Source organism: Tupaia chinensis, unplaced genomic scaffold (genome assembly GCF_000334495.1).
Source record: "Tupaia chinensis unplaced genomic scaffold, TupChi_1.0 Scaffold000048_1, whole genome shotgun sequence".
NCBI lineage: Eukaryota > Metazoa > Chordata > Mammalia > Scandentia > Tupaiidae > Tupaia > Tupaia belangeri.
The window spans coordinates 4,094,068-4,113,394 of record NW_006159506.1 but is presented as its reverse complement, the minus strand read 5'-3'; the positions used below and the strand labels follow the sequence as shown (position 1 = coordinate 4,113,394).

Below are 19,327 nucleotides of genomic sequence, written 5' to 3'. Positions count from 1 at the left end.
CTGAATATAGGACACCAAGTAAACCTACTAAATACAGAATAAAAGAACACGCCTCTGCTCTTCAATGTGTGTGAAGGTCAACTGCTTCAAGACTACGTGTATACAGGTTAATTGTCTCCATAAAATTGCTTTTAGCCATGAGTAACAGAATGTTCATTTGAGACTCCTGAATGATAATACATTTAATTATCTCATGGAGAAGAAATCTTCAAACAGGTAGAAGGAGACGATAAACCATGACTGAATATTAGAGTGTTGGGTTTGTGTCTATCCTATTTTTTTTCCTCTCATGAAGCAATACATCTTCAGAACCTTCTAGTATCACATCCATACAGCAATAACCCAAGTGGGGAGACATGAGAGGATGACAAGAAGAGATGACAAGAAGATGCTTGTACATGTAGGTGAAGTCAAAGATTGATTCCTTAAATTACCCTAGCAGATGTCAGTGACAATCAAAATCTATATTGTTAATTTACTATGTAGACATGGATGAAGAAGGAGATGTGACATTTCTTACCAATCTAGTAATCTAGTAGATTATAGGGTCCTGGCTTCTTAGCTGTGCAGCTTAATGACCAGGGAGAAACACTGTTAGAGAATAGCTTTCAAAGTCAGTTCTTTGGAGACCAGCAGATGGAATAGTGTTTGTGTCACTGGACTCTCACATGGTTGACTGTGGTTCAAGTCCTGGACCCAGTAACCTGAAATTCATGCAAGGCATGTGTGTGTGCATGCCCAAAATCCCAGGGGAAGATTGGAGAAGGAACTGTGGTGTGGCCATGCCTCTGGGGAATGATTTCTCACTTTCCCTCTCACTGTCTCTGTCTCTCTCTCTCTTTTTCTGGCAAGCTCATGTACCCTATAGCAAAAATTCTAAAAAAAAAAAAAAAAAATCAATTCTTTGGAAATCAACAGCACTGGAGCTAGCAGGTGGCATGGGCATGATGGTTTAGGTGCTGGACTCTCACATGATTGGCCATGGTTCAAGTGGTGGAACCGGTGGCTTGCTTTCACGCATTCTCAATCTCTCTCTCTCCCTGTCTCTCTGATGACCACATGTGTCCTATAGCAAATTTAAAAACAATTAAAATAATAAATAAAATTGAATAAATCTTTTTCCTTTTTAAAAGGAGGACTAGCAGATGGTATAATGGTTTGGTCATTGGACTCCCATGTAGTTGACCATGATTCAAGTCCCAGACCCAGCGGCTTAAAACTCATGCTGGGTGCACGTGTGTGCATGCCCAAGATCCCAAGAAGAGAATGGAGGAGAAGGTATTGAGACATAGCCATCTCCCCTGAGAAGTAATTTCTTGCTTTCTGTCTGTCTGTCTCTCTCTCTCTCTCTCTCTCTCTCTCTCTCTGTCTCTCTAGCAAGTACACATGCCCTACAGCAAAAATGTCTCCCCCATCAAAAATAAAACGTAAACATGAAACATAAACCCCAAAGAGGAAGTCATATTCAAAGAAACAAAAAACCGGGTCAGCCGGTGGTTGAGGTGCTGGACTCCCACATGGTTGACTGTAGTGCAAGTCACAGACCTGGCAGCTTCCTTTCTAACTTTTCCTCTCTTTCTCTCTGCCTCTCTATGATCAAATTGAAAAAATAATAATGATGAATAAAATTAAATAAAGTAATTATTTAAAATAAAGGAAACAAATCAACCTATATAGGAGATAGCATGAATAGAAGAGTGCCTAAAGAGGAGAGGGATGGCTCATAGTCACAGTATCAGGGTGTAGAAAAAGTAGGGCAAGAACAAAGTCTTCTGAGTTGGGGGGATGGAGCATATGAAACACATGGGTTGGGACATGGGAGATCAACTAGGAATATGGGCCATTTCAGCCTCAGATACAAGAAAGAGGCAGATGCAAATGTCAGCTACAAACTGGATGGGAATATTCCACATGCTGTGGCTCATTATAGTGCTGGAGAAAGACAGTTACCCCATATACAAAGAGTAGCATCCTGTCCTGTCATTTTCCTATGTGGGGTAGACGGACCAGGATTCCATGAGCAGGACCCCATGATCCTGCCCCTTTGTGCACATGCTCTGTATGGTCCACTCTCCTGGAGTGAGGATGGACCTAACTTACTTCTGGCCAAGAGAAAATGGCAAAAGTGAAGAGCTTTTGCAGCACCGATTACATCCCAAGTCCGTTGGTTTTGAAATCAAATGGGAGATTATTTTGAACGGTCCTGACTTAACCAGATAAATGTCCTTGAAGGGAGTTGATTTTTTTTTAATGTGGCAACTCTACATAATATAATATTATTTATCCATAAAAAGAAAAATGAAATCCTACCGTATTCAGCAATGTGAAATAATCTGAAGGAAATTATGCCAAAGTAGAATAAATCAGGTACGTATAGACAAGTGCTGAATGTTCTTGCTTGTTAATGGAAGCCAAAAGACTTGATCACACAGAAGTGGAGTGGTAGATTCCAGAAGCTGGGAAGCAGAATGAGGTAGGAAGGATACAAAGGATTTGGGTAACAGATAAGAGTGCAACTAGGGGGACCAGCAGTTAGCGTAATGCCTATGTCACTGGACTCCCATGTAGTCAATCGCAGTTCGAGTCCTGGACCCGGTGGCTTAAACTCACGCCAGTGCATGCGCATGCGTGCCCAAGATCCCGAGTGGACAATGAAGGAGAAGGGATTGCAGTGTGGCCATCCCGCCTGGGGGGGTGATTTCTCGTTTTCTATCTCTCTGTCTCTCTTTCTGGCGAGCGCACGTGCGCTATAGTGAAAACCTCTCCAAAAAAAAAGAGTGCAACTAGGTAAGTGAAATGAGTTCTAGAGTACTCTTAGACTGAAGTGTAACTGCAGTTGATGATAATTCAATGTACATTTCTAAATAGCTCCAAGAGAGGATTTTAAATATTCACAACACAAAAAAGATGATAAATGTCTGATACAGTAGACAAGTGAGTCACCATGATTTGATCATTACGCATTGTATTCATGTATTAAAAAAATAACACTGTACCCGATGAATATGTACAACTATTATGTATCAGTTAAATTTTATAGCAAAAAAAGAAACTGAAACAAAGACTTGAGAAATTTGTCTAAGTTTACTCAATTAATAATTCATAAAGCTAAGTTACTTGAAGTTAGGTATGATGACCCAGAGCTTGTGTTTTTCTTAACTTTTCTTTTCCTCCTTTTTCTCTTTTTTCCTTTCTCTCCGTTTTCCTTTACTTTCTTATTCTTTTTCTTTTCTTCCATTTACTTTATTTCTTTCTTATTTCCTTCTCATACTTTTCTTTTTTTTGCTTTCCTTTCCTTTCTCTGTCTTCCCTCTCTCTTTTCTTTCTTTTTCTTTTTTCTTTTTCTTTCCTTATTTCTCTTCACTGGGTCCAGGACTTGAACCACAGTAGACTAGATGGGAATCCAGTGACATAACCATTATGCCTTCTGCTGGTCCAAGAAGAAATTGATTGTTTAAAAACTCGAGATCTCTAAGAAAATCCTTCCTAACATAAATTTTTTTTAATTTAAAAATTGTCTTGATATATAAGGATATAGTATTCCTCTCCTTCCCAAGATCAGGAATGGTTTATTCTAGTCATAGTACAGACATAATGTTAAAGTTGATAGTTGGGATTGATTCTTTTGGGAGAACTCTGCCGATTTTTGACCTATTAGGTCTCAGAATATGTTTCACAGCAAAAAGACAAATTGTACATTGAGGTGAGTATAACTACTCTTCCAGCTCTCTGAGAGCGTGTGTGTGGCTCTATTTAACCCCTAGAAAAAGAGCCAGAAATAAAGGGATCATGGGTATATCATGAGAGCCTTTTCCAAAAGGCAACATTTATTTTCAAGTGTTTAGATTGTGGAGACAAGGATTTCTCTCCAACGTACAATCCATCAACCTCCTTCCTCGCTGTAAAATCAATCTGTTCTGTTTGTATGACATAAACAACAAGTCATTTCTCAAGAATGAGGCAGACCATATGTGAAGGTGTTTTTAAAAAGCACAATAGGGAATATGCCAATCAAAGAAGCATCTGCATTTTATTTCCATGTCAAATCACATGTGTGTTATAAAGAAGAAAGGGCATCCGTTTTATTAAAAAATAACTTTCCTGTTGTGATGTGTACAGTTAACTCGTGCCTTCCCTGACAAACATGTTCAAGTCAACCACATGAATTACGGGCTGAACATACACAAAGATCTTGTTAGAGTTTGTGTGGCCAGCAAAGTGCAGTTTACAGACATCTTAGCATCCGCTTAACCCCTACCTCTGTGCCTGTAGGAAACTTGTCTTCATCTGTGTCTTTTCTCAAGAACCAGGACTTTCTCATCAATGTATGGATAAGTGTTAAAGCAGCGTGCAATGGATAGAAAACTCTAAAAACGACTAGTAGAGTTCTGGGAGAATTTTATTCTTTGTCATTGATAGTGGGTTGCAATGGAAAGGAAGTGGGTTCTAGTCTTATCTCCACTACTAATTAGCTATATGTCCTGAGGCAAGTCACTCCCCTTGTAGAAGTCCCAGTTTTCCATGGGTATAAACGGACAGGGCTGAACTGAATAATCCCCAAGATTATTCCTACTCTGAAAGTGTGTGATTCTCTGGTTGCTTACCCACCAAGTCACGTTTGAATAGTAATGGAAACCTTTGAAGATTGTCTTGTTACCAATTCTTCTCCCTTGTTGGGAGTTAGGTACCTCTGAAAACTATGTTAACTTCTTTAAACCACTGGAGTGATATCTATGGCTTTGAATCAGTTGTTAAATGCAACTTCCAGAGGCATTTAGCACATACTCTGGCTAACTTCTTTGGAGAAATCACAGTGTAAAGGTTCAGGTACTGCATCAGGAAGCAGGGAACCCAATTTGCTCTACAAGCAACGAGATTCCATAGCTCTGATTACACACAGGTAAATAAGTGGTTATTTATGTCATTCACTGAGTGGACACTGTAAAGTTTCTCCCTGCAGTTCTTCCTCTCATAGGAAAAAATAATTAAACTATAGCTTCCCAGTGGACAATATGTTTTTGATCTGAAATACATGATGGAATGAGTGCATATGATTTTATTCACATAGACGTCTGTCTTTTATAGTTCCTAGGATTCACTTTTAAAAAATGCCAACAGGGTATGCGCTCACCACAGAGCAAGTAGAGGAGATAGGGAAGCATTTCCATAGGGAATGGTCATGCCACAATCCCTTCTCCTCCATTCTTCCTCCTTCTAGGATTCTGGACACACACACACACACACACACACACACACATCTCAAACCACAGAGTTTAGGATTCTAACCATAGAGTGGGTCTTATGGGATTCAACTGCCTTAAGCACTAGGCCACATCCTGGGCCTAGGACTCATCTTTTTTATTTATTTCTTCTATTATAAAACAGAATGCATTTGTGTTACATATAAAACACCAAAAAGACTCATATCTGCTGATTTCAAATACACTGTAAATGACAGATATTAACAAGAGGTGATTAAGGGAATGTGGCTGGGGAAATGGTAGCCCCCACAACCACAAGAAACTTCAAACGGAAATCATTCCAGCTTAAGACCTTGGAGAAAAGAATTTCTATTTGTAGGTCACAAAAAGGGCTTGAGTGGCCTGGTTTAGACTATCTTTTCATCCAGGCCCATTGTAATAGTCACAGAAATATCACACATCCCACAACGAATCCTTTGATGTATGTATGTGTGTCTGCATGGGGTAGGGAGGGCTATGATTAGCAAAGACAGAAAGTGAAGAAACTCTGGGGAAAGAAATGTCCAACAGAAAGAAATGCTAGCCACCAAAGATAAACTGGCCAGCATGTCTAAAGGCATCTCAAGTTTTGCACCATTTATCTTTCCTCTGTAACTTTCTCTGGAAATGTCAATATTATTGTTTTACACTATTTTTACAATATTATTGTTTTACACTATTTTCATATATTAATTCAACAAATAAATATTTTGTTTTTGTTTGTTTATTTGTTTGGAAAGGTTTTTGCTATATGGCATGTGTGCTCACCAGAAAGACAGAGAGAGACAGAGAGACAAAAAGTGAGAAATCACCCCCCAGGGGGGATGGCCACGCTGCAATCCCTTCTCCATTCTCCTCTTGGGATCTTGAGCATGCACGCACACGCATCTGGCCTGAGTTTAAGCCACCAAGTTTGGGACTTGAACTGTGGCCGACTCGCTTTCTGTCTCTCTGTCTCTCCCTGTCTTTCTGGTGAACGCACGCACCCTATAGCAAAACCCTCTTCAAAACAAACAAACAAACAAAACTTATTGGAGGCTACAAACAAGATGAACTTGCCTTTGACTAGCAGAAGTTCCCACCTATTGAAAAACAGATACTGAAACCTGGGATTAACTGAAGCTTTCACAATCTACCATAGTTACCAAATTAGCATATTCAATGAGGAGCTGGGGCAAGGGGGAGAGAGGCATGAGATGGTATACAAGACAGAAAGAAGAAATAATAATATACACATTATAATTTGCTGCAAAGGAGCAAATCCTTCCTACCCCAAGACATATACAAGGAGAATTCAAACTCCTCCAAGGAAAATGGAATTAAAATATGAGTATCTTTTGGCACAAAAAAACTTTTGAAGGCCATACATTGTTTTCTCATAATGCACATTTTCCATAAACTTTTTGAAGACCCCGCATGTATCTTTGAAGCTGGGTAGTACAGTATTCTGTGTTAAATGCATTTTATGGGGATTTGGAGAGGGTTTAGGTAAAGGCTGCACCAATAAATGATTTACCAGCTCTAATAAAACATCAAGGAAATTGTTCAGATTGTATCTCAGACCATTTAAAACAAGTTTATAGAGCTCTCAGCAGCCTCCATATTCTCAACCCTGGTTTAAAAAGAAATGTGTATAGTGGTTAATATCTCATATTACCTTTTTAAAAAAAAAATGGTAGCAATTTCAAGTGAAGGAAGAGACCGGAAGTAAATGAATAGGTACCACAACCAAGGGGCTTGGGGAAAGACAGAGGGAGAAAAAGAGATAAATTAGTGATAATTCTACCATTCTTTTATTCATAAATTTGATAAGTTTTTATTGGTCATATTACATACCAGGTACTCTAGTGCTAGAGCCTGGTGACCCAGCAGTGACCAGAACATGGGGGTTCTTACCTCTAGCTTCTGTGTAATGAGAATAGAAATAAATAAGCAAAGTAAATATAAAAGATTATTCCAAATTGTGCTAAGTACTTCAAAGGAAACAAATAAGGTGATGAGAAAGTAAATAACTAGCATAGAAATGAGTCTTATAAGATTTTACAGGATAGGTCCTGTAAGACAGTCAAGAAAGACTTTTCAGGGGAGGGAAAACCAATATGAAGAACTGAAATACGTATAGTCAACCACATCACTGAAAACAGGGGACACATTTTAGACAAAGAAGCTATGAAGTGCAAAGGCCACAAAGCACTCTGTGTTTCTGAAGAATGAAAAGAAAAGCAGATGTAGAAAATGAGAAATTATTCTAGAGTCACATCTTCCTTCTATTTTAAACTTTGGGCAAGAGAGTTTCTTACAACTTATTATTATTCATGTTAATAATAGTAGTTGCCTTTGCTATGAATCTTTATTTTCTGATCATTACATAAGACATCTTATGTAGATTACCTCTCAGCTTTCACAAGAACCATCAATTTTCGCAAGACAGGTATTATTAGTCTAGCTTGATACAGAAAAAAGTAACCTCAGAGAGTTCAAATAAATTGTTCAAGTTTGAACAGCAGAGGCAAAACTGGAATTTATGCTCAGGTCAATCTGTCTCCAATGGAGTAGACCCTTTCACTTCTTTTAACTTCTTTGCTTTTTTCAACAAATACCTATTGAACACTATGCCTTCTGGTGACCAGACCCTGGGAGTTGGGAGGCTGGCAAGATGGTGGTCAAAGAAACTCAATTTCAGTTAGACAAGAGGAGCAAGCTCAAAAAAAGCTATCATACAACTTGGTGGCTACAGTTAGTAATAATGTATTGTGTACTTGAAGGTTGTTAAGAAAGTATATTTTAGGCTGGGTGCACACCTGTGCCCAAAATCCCAGAAAAAGGGAAAGATGGAGAAGGGATGCCTCTGTAGGTCATATCATCTTTGTCTTAATGACTCAATTCTGCCATTATAGAGAGAATAGCCAAAGACAATGTGTAACAAAATGGTATATCTGGGTTCCAACTAAATTTTATTGACAAAATCAGAGAGAGGACAAGATTTGGCCTAAGAGCTGTAGTTGCCAGTGGCTGGGATAAACTGAGTGTATTGGTGGAGCCTGTTGAAGGACAATGTCTGGGAGATGTATCTTAAAAGACTGATCATGAACTGAAGCTCTGAGATCCTTGGATACCCTTTAGTTTGGGGACCAATTGGGGTAGCTCAGTAATGCTGGAAGCCATATGGAAGATCCAGGTTTGGTTTCTGAGTCTACCTGTACACACTGGGGACTTGAGTGCGTACCTGTGATCCTAGCAGCTCAAGGGCTGGGTTGGGAGACTGAAGTACGAGACCATTTGAGGTTAATTTTCTCTCTCTCTCTCTCTCTCTCTCTCTCTCTCTCTCTCTCTCTCTCTTTCTCTACCTCTTTCTTTCTCTCCTTTTCTCAGTCTCTCTCACAAAAGAAATAAAGGAAACTTTAAAACTTGAAAGACTATCCATCTTTTAACTCCATGCAAAATAAGAATTGTATCATGACAATGCATACGTCGGACATGGAAAGGTCATTCCTAAAAGGCAACCAGAAGATGACTCATCATAGGAAATAGGTAAAATGCAGGCACTGGAAGCCTGAGAATTTAATGGAGCCTGTTCTCCAGTCTGGCGAACCTCAAATAGGAGGCAGAACATAGGAAGCAGCCCAACGGAAGTTCCAGCTCTCTTGTCTACATGCCGTCGAAAACACTCGGTAACTGTTCCTACAGTGACTTTACTGAATTAAATCTAATATGTATGTGTCACCCTCCCCTTAGAAACTATCCCAGTCTGAGAGTTACTAAAGAACAGGGAGCATGTCTTTTTCTTATTTGAAGATAGCATCTCTTGTATAATTTTTTTTTTTCTAGAAGAAGCATACGTTTCTTGTCTTCTGGGTTCTTTGAATCATCTTTCTACCAGCTGTATCTTGCAGACAGATCTGCTTCTCTGGGTTCAGAAAACAATGAATTTTTTAGCCTGGAGACCACACTACACCTGCTTTATTAAAACATTGGTGGAAGTATTTAGACCTCTAAATTTAAATACAAGTAGGGACAACAGATGGCGTAGTAACCACATAACTGGACTCCCACATGATTGACCACAGTCCAAATCCCGTACCCAGTGGCTTCTAAATCACACCAAACACATGTGTGTGTATGTCCAAAATCATAGGAGGAGAAGGAAGGAGAGGGGATGGGAGCATGACCATCTTCTCGTGAGTGATTTCTCACCTTCTCTCACTGTCTCTATCTCTGCCTTTCTCTGGTGAGCACACACACCCTTAGGAAAACAATAAAATAAGTAAGAGTTGTAAAAAATGTTGCAAGGGGCCTGAGTATAGTGGCACTCACTGCTAAGACACTGTGCCCCATGGGCTGGGACCACATGGAAGGCCAAGGTTTGATTCCCAATCCAGTCTGAAGTTTGAGTATGAGTCTGAGAGTTTGTAAGCCTAGGGATTCAGACGACTGAGGCAGGGGATCATGATAGTAAGACACTCTTATTCAAAAATAAGTTAAAAATAAAATAGCTAGGCAAAGGACTTTAAGCTGATCCTATGTTCTTCATAATATCAGCAGTTTCAGGATGGACCAAGTCATAGGGCAGATGAATGCCCAGTGAAAAAACATTCATAAAGTTAATCTTGGAGTGAGTCGAAATGGATGGATTTGACTAGCTTTTGTTTCTTCTTCCTTAGGTTACTTCCTGTGATGTTATTGTTCTTCCCACCACAACTGTTGGATATCACCACTGTAATGTCCTATACTTGGTACCTCTGATCAGCTTCATTGTCCATTTGTTTACAACTTTTTTACATTTGTTATAGGTGCATTTGCATAAGCAGATACACTCATACCTGCCGCCAGGTGGAGAGAGCAATAATTATGATCTGTTTAGCTCTTAAGGAAACAAAGGGATCCAGCATGTATTCACTTTAGCTACTATCTCAAGTCCACGTCTGGACTCTTTCCACTTTTCTACCATTCTATCACCATTCCTTCACTATAGTCTTTTCCCCAAGACTTGGCCCCAATTTATTCGAAGAACCCATCACCATTCTCAAGCAAATTTGTCTATCATTTTTTTACATGCATACATGTAGCACTTGCTGGGGAAAAAATATGTTATCACAACATATTGATTTTTTTAAATATTTAAATTCCTCATTGGACCATGAACTTTCCCAAGGGTGCATATTGCATAGCCTACAATAGCATACAACCATCATTTGTTGAATAAATAAATAATAAAAGAATAGAAGGAATAAAGACTCTTTGACTGTAATGAACTTAAATTTGAAAATAAAAGTAGAGCATATAATCACTTACCAAACTGAAAATCGGTGTTTCTCTAATTCCTCCAGGTAAGATGTGTCCTGTGGATAATCTTCGTGTTTTCTGGCTCTCCAAACAGATGATTTTTGCTTTACAGAGTGATCAGTTGGGCTATCTCCCTTGTTAGAAAAATTAGTGAATGAAAAAAGGAAGTATATTATTAATAACAGATAGAAAGTAGACTTGGTTCCATGAACATTTTCCTCAGAATGGCCCATACTAGCACCCCTTATAATGAAGCATAGTCAGCCATGACATTTGCATTGAAATGATTATTTCACATTCCAGCGTCTCTCACTAAGGTCTTTTTTTATTAAAAGAAAAAGCAGGTGGTGCAGTTGTTGAGGTGCTGGACTCCCCCCTGAGTTTATGACAGATTTAAGTCTATTTAATTATGCTGTATGGGAAGAAGCAACCTCAGGGTCCCTGTATAACAATATTCAGGTTTCTGTCTCTTGACCACATTCCTCTCATGAGCCCATTGGTTCAAGGAGAAGGGCGAGGATGATAGAATCAGAGAGAGGAGAAGTCTGTGTGGACAGAGAATGCAGTTCACAGGCCAGCAACACAGGAGCAGTGAGGAGGCATTACCATGGCAGCACAGTTAAGCTCCACTTAGCCCTAGGATTTCTTCCCCACACTCCTTCCAAGGTCTTTGTGTGGGTCTCAGTAGAATCGTTCACCTGCCCATCTGGCCCAATGAAGAGCAGGAGGGGATTGTTTCCATCAAAAGAAAGCCTCAGAAAGAGGAAACAGTGAATAAAGGGCTGAATCCTGAGGATTACAGATGCTTTTGAACTGCCCTGGGAAGATCAGAAGTGAGCAGCCAGGGAAGCTTTAATGCTGGCCCCACTGACACTCATTTTTGAGAAGGGAGGAAGAGGAATAAGGTTTGGGGTGGAGGTGTTCTGCTAAGAGGCTTGAGTTAATAAGATCACAGAATTATAAATCATAGATAACAACAACAAATACCAGGTGCATCTGATATATCAAAGCACATAAATATGACATCATGTTCATTTCCATCACAGCTATTATTATCATCCACATACACACCCCTCCAAATTAAACCCAATCTAAATCCTAAGACCATCCAGCAGAATACTGTTTCTCTTTATAAAATGTTATGTCTGATGTTTTTACCAGGGAATTTTACCTTTCTATTACTGAACTCCTTGGCTGCATGGGAGCTCAAAATTTAACTGGAAAGGCCCCTCAACTAACTCACTACCCCTTCCCTTCCAGGGCTCCTGTTTCTGCCCACCTGAGGACAGGTAGCATCCTGGTCACTTGGGATCACAAATTCAGATTGTCCTTTGATCACTTACATTTGACAAACTTAGGCTTCACATTTAAAGTTCAACATGAATCTCATGTTTCCACAGTCACTACAAATTGCCTAGGTTAGAGTCTTTAATATCAATTGAGGTTCTAAAGTAATTTCTGGTACTATGAGAAGATAAGAAAAAAAATAAAAAGCTTAAAGTGGAGTCTAGAGTCTCAGACTGAGACTATCTATTGTCAAGTGTGTGGTCCATCTTGGTTTAGAAAGTTACCTAACTACCCTCGCTCTTCAACTCATTCCCTTACAATCTGGTGTGTTTCTGGCTCTGTCTCCCCACAGCACTGACATTACTGAGCCATCTACCCAGCATGCACATACTGTTTTTAGAAGTGATTCAGAGTTAAGATACCTTTCCAGTGTGACTAAAATCTAGGAAAGAACTTACTCACCCAAGCAATAAACTCATAATTTGTGGACTATGGTATTAAAACTAAAATGAAAATGAATTCCTTAATTAAAATTTAAACAGAGACAACATAGGAAAGAATGTTAGGTTTGTAGAGTTACTGTATTCATTCGCACTCTATTTATATAGCTTTCTAAAAAAAAAAGAAAAAAGCAAAAGAAAGAAAGAAAAAGAAAAAGGATGTATGACTTGTCAGACAGAGAGTGAATCCACCACAATTCCTCTCCTCCATTTCTCCATTCTGTCAGGATTGGGGGCATGAATGCACATGTGTTCAATATGGTTTTCAAGACAATGGGGTTGGGATTTCAACTGCCAGAAGCTGTGTGGGATCCAGCTCTCTCTTAGTGCTGAGCTGCAGAGCAAGTCCTAGTCTACCTTCTTATTTCAAATGTAAGGTAAACAACTGTTATGAGAATTTTGCAAAAATATTTGAAAGGCTAATATTAGATCCATTGTATCCTAAAAGTCTCATGGACATATCCTTTCTTCAGTTTCTCAGAGAGAATACACAAAAATATCTAACATAGAATATGTCCTAACAGGTTTTCTTCACCCAATTTTTTTATCTTCCTAGAAGACTGTCATTTTGTTTCCACATTATAACACTTAAATTGAGGTTATAATACCCGTGTGTGTGTATGTATGTGTGTATGTATCTAGTTCGGAGAAGAAAGGAATTAAAATCTTTTCTGGAAAGATTGTTCCATGATAAATACAAATATGGATTCTAGTACCAGACATCTGGGTTTAAAATGTAAGTGTACACTTAGTAGAAATGCAGTTTTAGTGGGGCCCGCAGGCAGCATGGTTAAGGTACTGGACTCCCACATAGCTGATCACGGTTTGAGTACCAGACCTAGTGACTTTCTCTTTATCTCTCTCTCTCTCTGTCTGTCTTTCTTTTTCTCTAGTGAGCACACATAATAAATAAAATTTAAAATAATTCTTTAAAAAATGTAATTTGAGCTTTCTTACTTCTTCCCACATATTCATTTTATCTGTAAAATGATCATGATGATGAGAATTGCAGTGCCTACCCCATTAGTTGGCTGTGAGTCCTTTGATGTAGAGGACTGAGAGTATTTGCCTAGTCATTTTCTAACACCCAGTGAATGTTGTCTTGCATTGCTACAAAAATCACTAAACTGTTCACTCATGACCTTTCTTCCTAGTATAGACTATGATGTAAACTGTAGTGAGCTCTGCAGCCTACTGGTTAAGGGAGCCAGATCCCATATGGCCATCTGTGGTTCAAATCCTGGCCCTGGTAGCTTGAAAACCATTCCAGGCACATGTGTCTACATGCTCAAACTCCCTACAGGATGGAGAAATAGAGGAGAAGGGATTGAAACATGGCCATGCACCACTGGAGAACACTGCACATCCACCTGTCTCACTATAATGAGTGCATGTGGCCTCTGGCAATAATAGATAAATAAATAAACTATCACTATTTTAAATGTTGTACGTGATCATCTGGACTTTAAAAACATAGACATTCATTCGATTAGATGGTGGTCCACTATTTAGAGATGAAAAGAAAAAAGAATTACTTTAAAGCCAATCTTGAGAGCACATTATGAAAACTGATTCCATAAACACATATTTACTTTTCAGGAAGGTGGAGAATTATGACAATTCAAGTAACTTGTATGAGAAAGGGCCAGGTTGCAGGGCAAATCATTTCATTCCATTTTCAGGCCAGGTTAAATTTTCTGATTAGTGAAAATTGACAATCTAGGTAGATGTTGATTTTAGAAATCATTGAGTATCTAAAAACAGGATCCAGTAATATGAGTGATAGTAATATTTTAGAAACCCAAGCTGCTTAGCTTACATAAGTTTATCAAGATAGTTTCTATCCAGACTTCAGGGTAGCCATGGTCAGTCCAAATAAATCACTGAAACACAGCCCAATCAGAACATTTTCTAACAGCCATGCCCAAGCCAGTGAGAGTCTCTTAGTCTGATAACTTTAACTAAAATCTTTAACAGCTTAAAGAAGGCTGATTCGGATGTAGTAAACATTTATTGGCATTGCTAATTTCTTCAACATCAGGTATGTCAGCCTGTCCCACACTTCAAAACCTACTTTGAAGACCAAATTACTTTCTACCTGAAAATCCTTTTTAAGAAATCATCGTTAATAATCAGGACTGCAGTGTTCATGATCTTTCTGAAGCCAACGTCTACAGCCTTCATCTTACCTTTGAGTGTAATTCATGGTCTTCTTTTAAGAGATTTAGATCACAGTCCACAGGGCATGGATCGATTTTATTAGAAAAGCTCCCTAGGGTTAAAAACAAAAGGTAAAAAAAAAAAAAAGAAAAAAAATACATGTATATTACAGATTTTCACTTCAGAGGATATGTAAGTTTATGCTGCTGAAATCTAAGAGTTTATACGAGGCCTGACAAATGGGGATAAAGGAAAGAATTCTGACGAGGAGGCTCTAAGTGTTCCAGTGTTCCAAGTTTAAATTCAGTCAGTGCATAAACTCCAAGTAGAAGTCTACCATGGGCTACATCACAGGGAGGTGTTTACAAGGAGCAGCTGTGCTGCTCTGCTTTCCTACCTTTTTCCCAGTAGTTTTCTCCATCCTCTGCTACATTTCTGGGATCAAGGTTTCAAAGAAAATCTGTACCTCATGTCAATTGCCCAACATGAAATCTTGAGATCAGACAGTTCTATGTTCTGCCTACACTCGGTCCATTTCGCCTGAGTGACCCTTTGAGTTCCTGCATGACTCGTTCTATGTTATGGTTACGTAACCTCAGCATACATGACATCTTGGACTGGAGAATTCCTTGTTGAGGTGACTGTCCTGGGCTTTGTGGAGCAGCATCACTGGCTTTCTTCCACTGGATGACAGTCTCACCCTCTACCCACTGCCAGCCCAGTTCTGGCAACCCAGAATATCTCCAGGCATTGACCCTGGAGTGGGGGGCATATGCTTTGTTGAGAACACAGTAATTACCCACAAAGTCCTTGTGGACAATAGATGCTGTTTCTTGTTTGTTCATCTCTGCTTCCCTGTAGTGTTCAGCACAGTGCCAGACATAGAGCACCTTCTCAATAAATTATTTTTTTATTTTATTTTTTATTTTATTTTGTTTTATTTTTCCCAGAGGGTGCATGCATTCCCCAAAGAGAGAAAGACAGAAAGTCAGAGAAAAAGAGGGAGAAAACACCCCTCGAAGGGGAGAGCTGATGCTGTAATTCCTTCTTCTCAATTTCTCATACTGTTCAGATTTTGGCACAGGTACATACACAGATCCAACATGTTTGTCTTTTTTTTTTTTTTTTTTTTTTTTGAGAGAGAGATTTTTGCTATAGGGCAAAAAAAAAAAAAAAAAATCTCTCTGTGCACTAGCCAGAGAGACATAGAGAGACAAGAGGCAAGAAATCATCCCCCCAGAAGGTGGATATCCTGCAATCCTTTCTTCTCCATTTTTCTCTTGGGATTTTGGGCACGCACACACACACACACACACACACACACACACACGCACCCGGTGTGTTTCAAGGTGCCGGTCTGGGACTCAAACTGCAGTTGGCCATGTGGGAGTCCAATACCTTAACAACTATGCCAACTGCTGTCCCCAAAGCATGTTTTTTTCAAGGAGTTGGGGATGGGATTTAAATAATGGCTGGCCATGTGAAATCCAGCTCCCTCAACCACTAGGCTGTGGAACCAGGCTAATGTTTTCTGTATCAAATGAACAAATCAACAAACAAATGGAAATATCACTTAAGGAGGCATTACTATAACTCTATGCCTCTCAAGTCATTGGCCTAATCTCTCATTTCAATGAGTCAGTATAACAAGGCCTAGCCCCTGTACCTTTCTGACGAATCTCCTGGCATGAAAGCTGTTAGACCTCAGGGTGCCTCAGGCGAGTCAGGGCTTTGATGAAGAGGTTGATGCAACAGTTTTTACAGAACGGATATGTGTGTGATGAGCAAAAAAATCCAGTTTTCTCTCCCCTTTGCTGCTTACGGGGTTGAATGTTGTCATCCTCTGCCCTTTGGCATTGCCCTTGTAAGCTTTTATAAGTAAAGCACAGCACATGGGTTCCATATCAACCTGTTTTGGAAGCCTTGTCCTTTAAAGAAATCGTGCTGCCTGTCCTAGATCCTAGATCTTCGTAGCTCATATACTTTAGGAAGCAATGTACCTTAATCATTTTTTCTGCTTTTTTTTTTTAAAGAAAAAATTCATCTTCCAGGACTGGTGGATGGCATAATAGTAGTTATGTCGCTGGACTCCCATGTAGTCAACTGTGGTTTGAGTCCCAGACCCAGTGGTTTAAAACTCAGGTGAGAAGGCCGGCAGGTGGCATGGTGGCTAGGGGCACTAGACTTCCACATGGCAATCCGAATCCCAGACCTGGCGGATAACTTCCTCACTGTCACTCTCTCTCTCACTCTGTCTCTCTCTCTGGTCAAATTTGAAAACCAGTAAATAAATAAATAAATAAATAAAGTTAAAAAAAGAAGAAGAAAAACTCATGCCAGGCACTTGTGCATGTATGTGCAAGATCCTGAGAGGAGAATGGAGAAGAAGGAGTTATTGTATCATCTTTCTCCCTGGGTGTCTCTGTCTCTCTCTGTCTCTCTGGCAAGTACATACATCCTATAGTTAAAAACCTCTCTTTAAAACAAGAACCAAAAAGAAAGAAAGAAAGGTACAGTCTTGCCACAATCCCTTCTACTCCATTTCTACGTCATCCTGAGATTGGGGGGTATGAGTGCACACATGTGCTTGGCATGTTGTTCAAACCACAAGAGCCAAGAGTTGAACTATGGTTAGCCATGCAGGATCTGATTCCCTTAGGTACTAAGCTATAGAGCTGTCCCCCCACTGCAATTCTTTCTCCTTCCATTTTCCATCCCATCAATATCTTGGGCACACAGGTACCTAGCATGGTTTTCAAGCCTCTGAGGCCAAGAATGGAGCCCTGGTCAGCCAAGTGGGATCCAGCTTCCCGTGTGTAGCACTTAATCACTATGCTATAGTGTGGCCCCACTGCATTTTTTTACCTTACCCTACTACACTATGCCAAACTAAAGGCAGACAGAAAAAAAAAAAAAAAGTCCTTTTTCAGGGGAACTCAGATGGGTCAGACACCTCTTCTCTGAGATCCCAGACACTTCAGTCTTTCAAGATCATGTAAATCCATGGAAGAGTACCTTACTTTGGGTCTAAAACAGAGTTTGTTGCTGGTGAAGTTGACCCATTCAAAATCAAGATGAGAAAGAGAGAAGATAAGGAAGTGGAAAAAACATGTTTACTTAGGTTTTAAATATATTATTCTTTCTAAAGCCTTATTATTTAAATATTTAGTGTATTGTTTCTAGTTGATACACTAAATATGAAATAATAATAATAGAATGCATTAGTTAGTAGTTTCTAAGAAGTCCGTATATGTTATGGTACTTACTTCACACACGCACAGCCAACTCTCAAAAAAGTTATTGTTACCCTGTTTGATAGATTTGGGATTGGTACTCAGATAAATCAAAGAATTTTCCTCAAAGCAAAGAGCTAATTAGTGAAAAATCTGAAATGTAGTTTCAGTTCGATTTGACCTCGAACCCCATGCATTTAATCCTTCTGTTGTCTCTTACTCAAGACATAACAGCAAATTTTCTTCAGAGATATATACATATTTTTTTTTTTTTGGAGAGATTTTCACTGTAGGGCGCATGCACTCGCCAGACAGACAGAGAGAGACATAGAGACAGAAAGCGAGAAATCACCCCCCAGGGGGGATGGTCACGCCGCAATCCCTTCTCCTCCATTCTCCTCTCAGGATCTTGGGCACGCACGCACACGCGCCCGGCGTGAGTTTTAAGCCACTGGGTCCGGGACACGAACCACGGTTGACTACGTGGGAGTCCAGTGACATAGCCATTATGCTAACTGCTGGTTCCCTTCAGAGATATATTTTGAAACATTGGACAATGTATATGCATTTTCTATTGCTGCTGTAATACATTAGCACAAATTTAGTAGCTTAAAACCAACATCCATTTGGGAACCAGCAGTTAGCATAATGGCTATGTCACTGGACTCCCACGTAGTCAACCGTGGTTCGTGTCCCGGACCCAGTGGCTTAAAACTCACGCCGGGCGCGTGTGCGTGCATGCCCAAGATCCTGAGAGGAGAATGGAGGAGAAGGGATTGCGGTGTGACCATCCCCCCTGGGGAGTGATTTCTCGCTTTCTGTTTCTATGTCTCTCTCTCTCTGTCTGTCTGGCGAGCGCACATGCCCTATAGTGAAAAAAAACTCTCAAAAAAAAAAAAAAACATCCATTTATGATCTCAAGTTTTCAAGGTCTCTGGTGGTTTTTCTATTTAAAGCCTCACAACACCAATAAAGGTATCCACCAGGACTGCTGTTCTTATCAGGGTCTGGAGGACCTCTTCAGCCTTGCTGGTTGTTGACAGAATTCATCTTCTCATACTTTCCATGTGGTCCTGTCTACCTTCAAGACAATACCAATAGTTTGCATCCTTTTCATGCTTTGAATCTCTCAAACTTCTTCTACCAGCTTAAAACAATAATCTGCTTTTAAAGGTTCATGTGATTAGATTAAGTTCACCCACATACTCTTCCTCCTGACATGTGAAGATTCCCAGAATTAAAGTTTGGACATCTTTGGGAGATCTCCTTAGAAAATCTATCTTCCAGGAACAATTTCGGAATTAATGGTATTTGCATCCTCGTGCATTAAAACATAGTAATGTTGTATATGTAAGGTAATAAAATCTCCATCAAAAAGATAGGCTCCAGGAGAAGCCTAATTCTTGGCCTGAAACATGACTGAAAATATTTTTCTGAGTGTTCACTGTGCCTCTTCATTTCTTAAACAGTTGTGTGTATGTGTATATACACGTGTGTATGTGTATGTATGTAGATGTGCATGGAGAAGGTGTAGTTTCTAACCCTAGGTAGTCATGTGTGTCAATGTTTTCCTTCATCGTGTCTCCTTTTGCTTATAAGCTTAGAAAATCCTTCTACACTATTT

At 39.6% G+C, this 19,327-nt stretch overlaps 1 protein-coding gene across 1 annotated transcript in view; it reads right to left on the bottom strand.

Moving 5' to 3' along the window:
* The window catches only part of LOC102470636 (uncharacterized), a 291,660-nt gene that overhangs the window by 143,858 nt on the left and 128,475 nt on the right, over positions 1–19,327 (bottom strand). Inside the window, exons 12-13 of the mRNA XM_006141250.2 lie at positions 14,500–14,582; positions 10,533–10,657 (exon numbers count right to left, since the gene is read on the bottom strand). Coding sequence (XP_006141312.2) covers positions 10,533–10,657; positions 14,500–14,582 — 208 coding nt within the window. The remainder of the gene's footprint in view (positions 1–10,532; positions 10,658–14,499; positions 14,583–19,327) is intronic.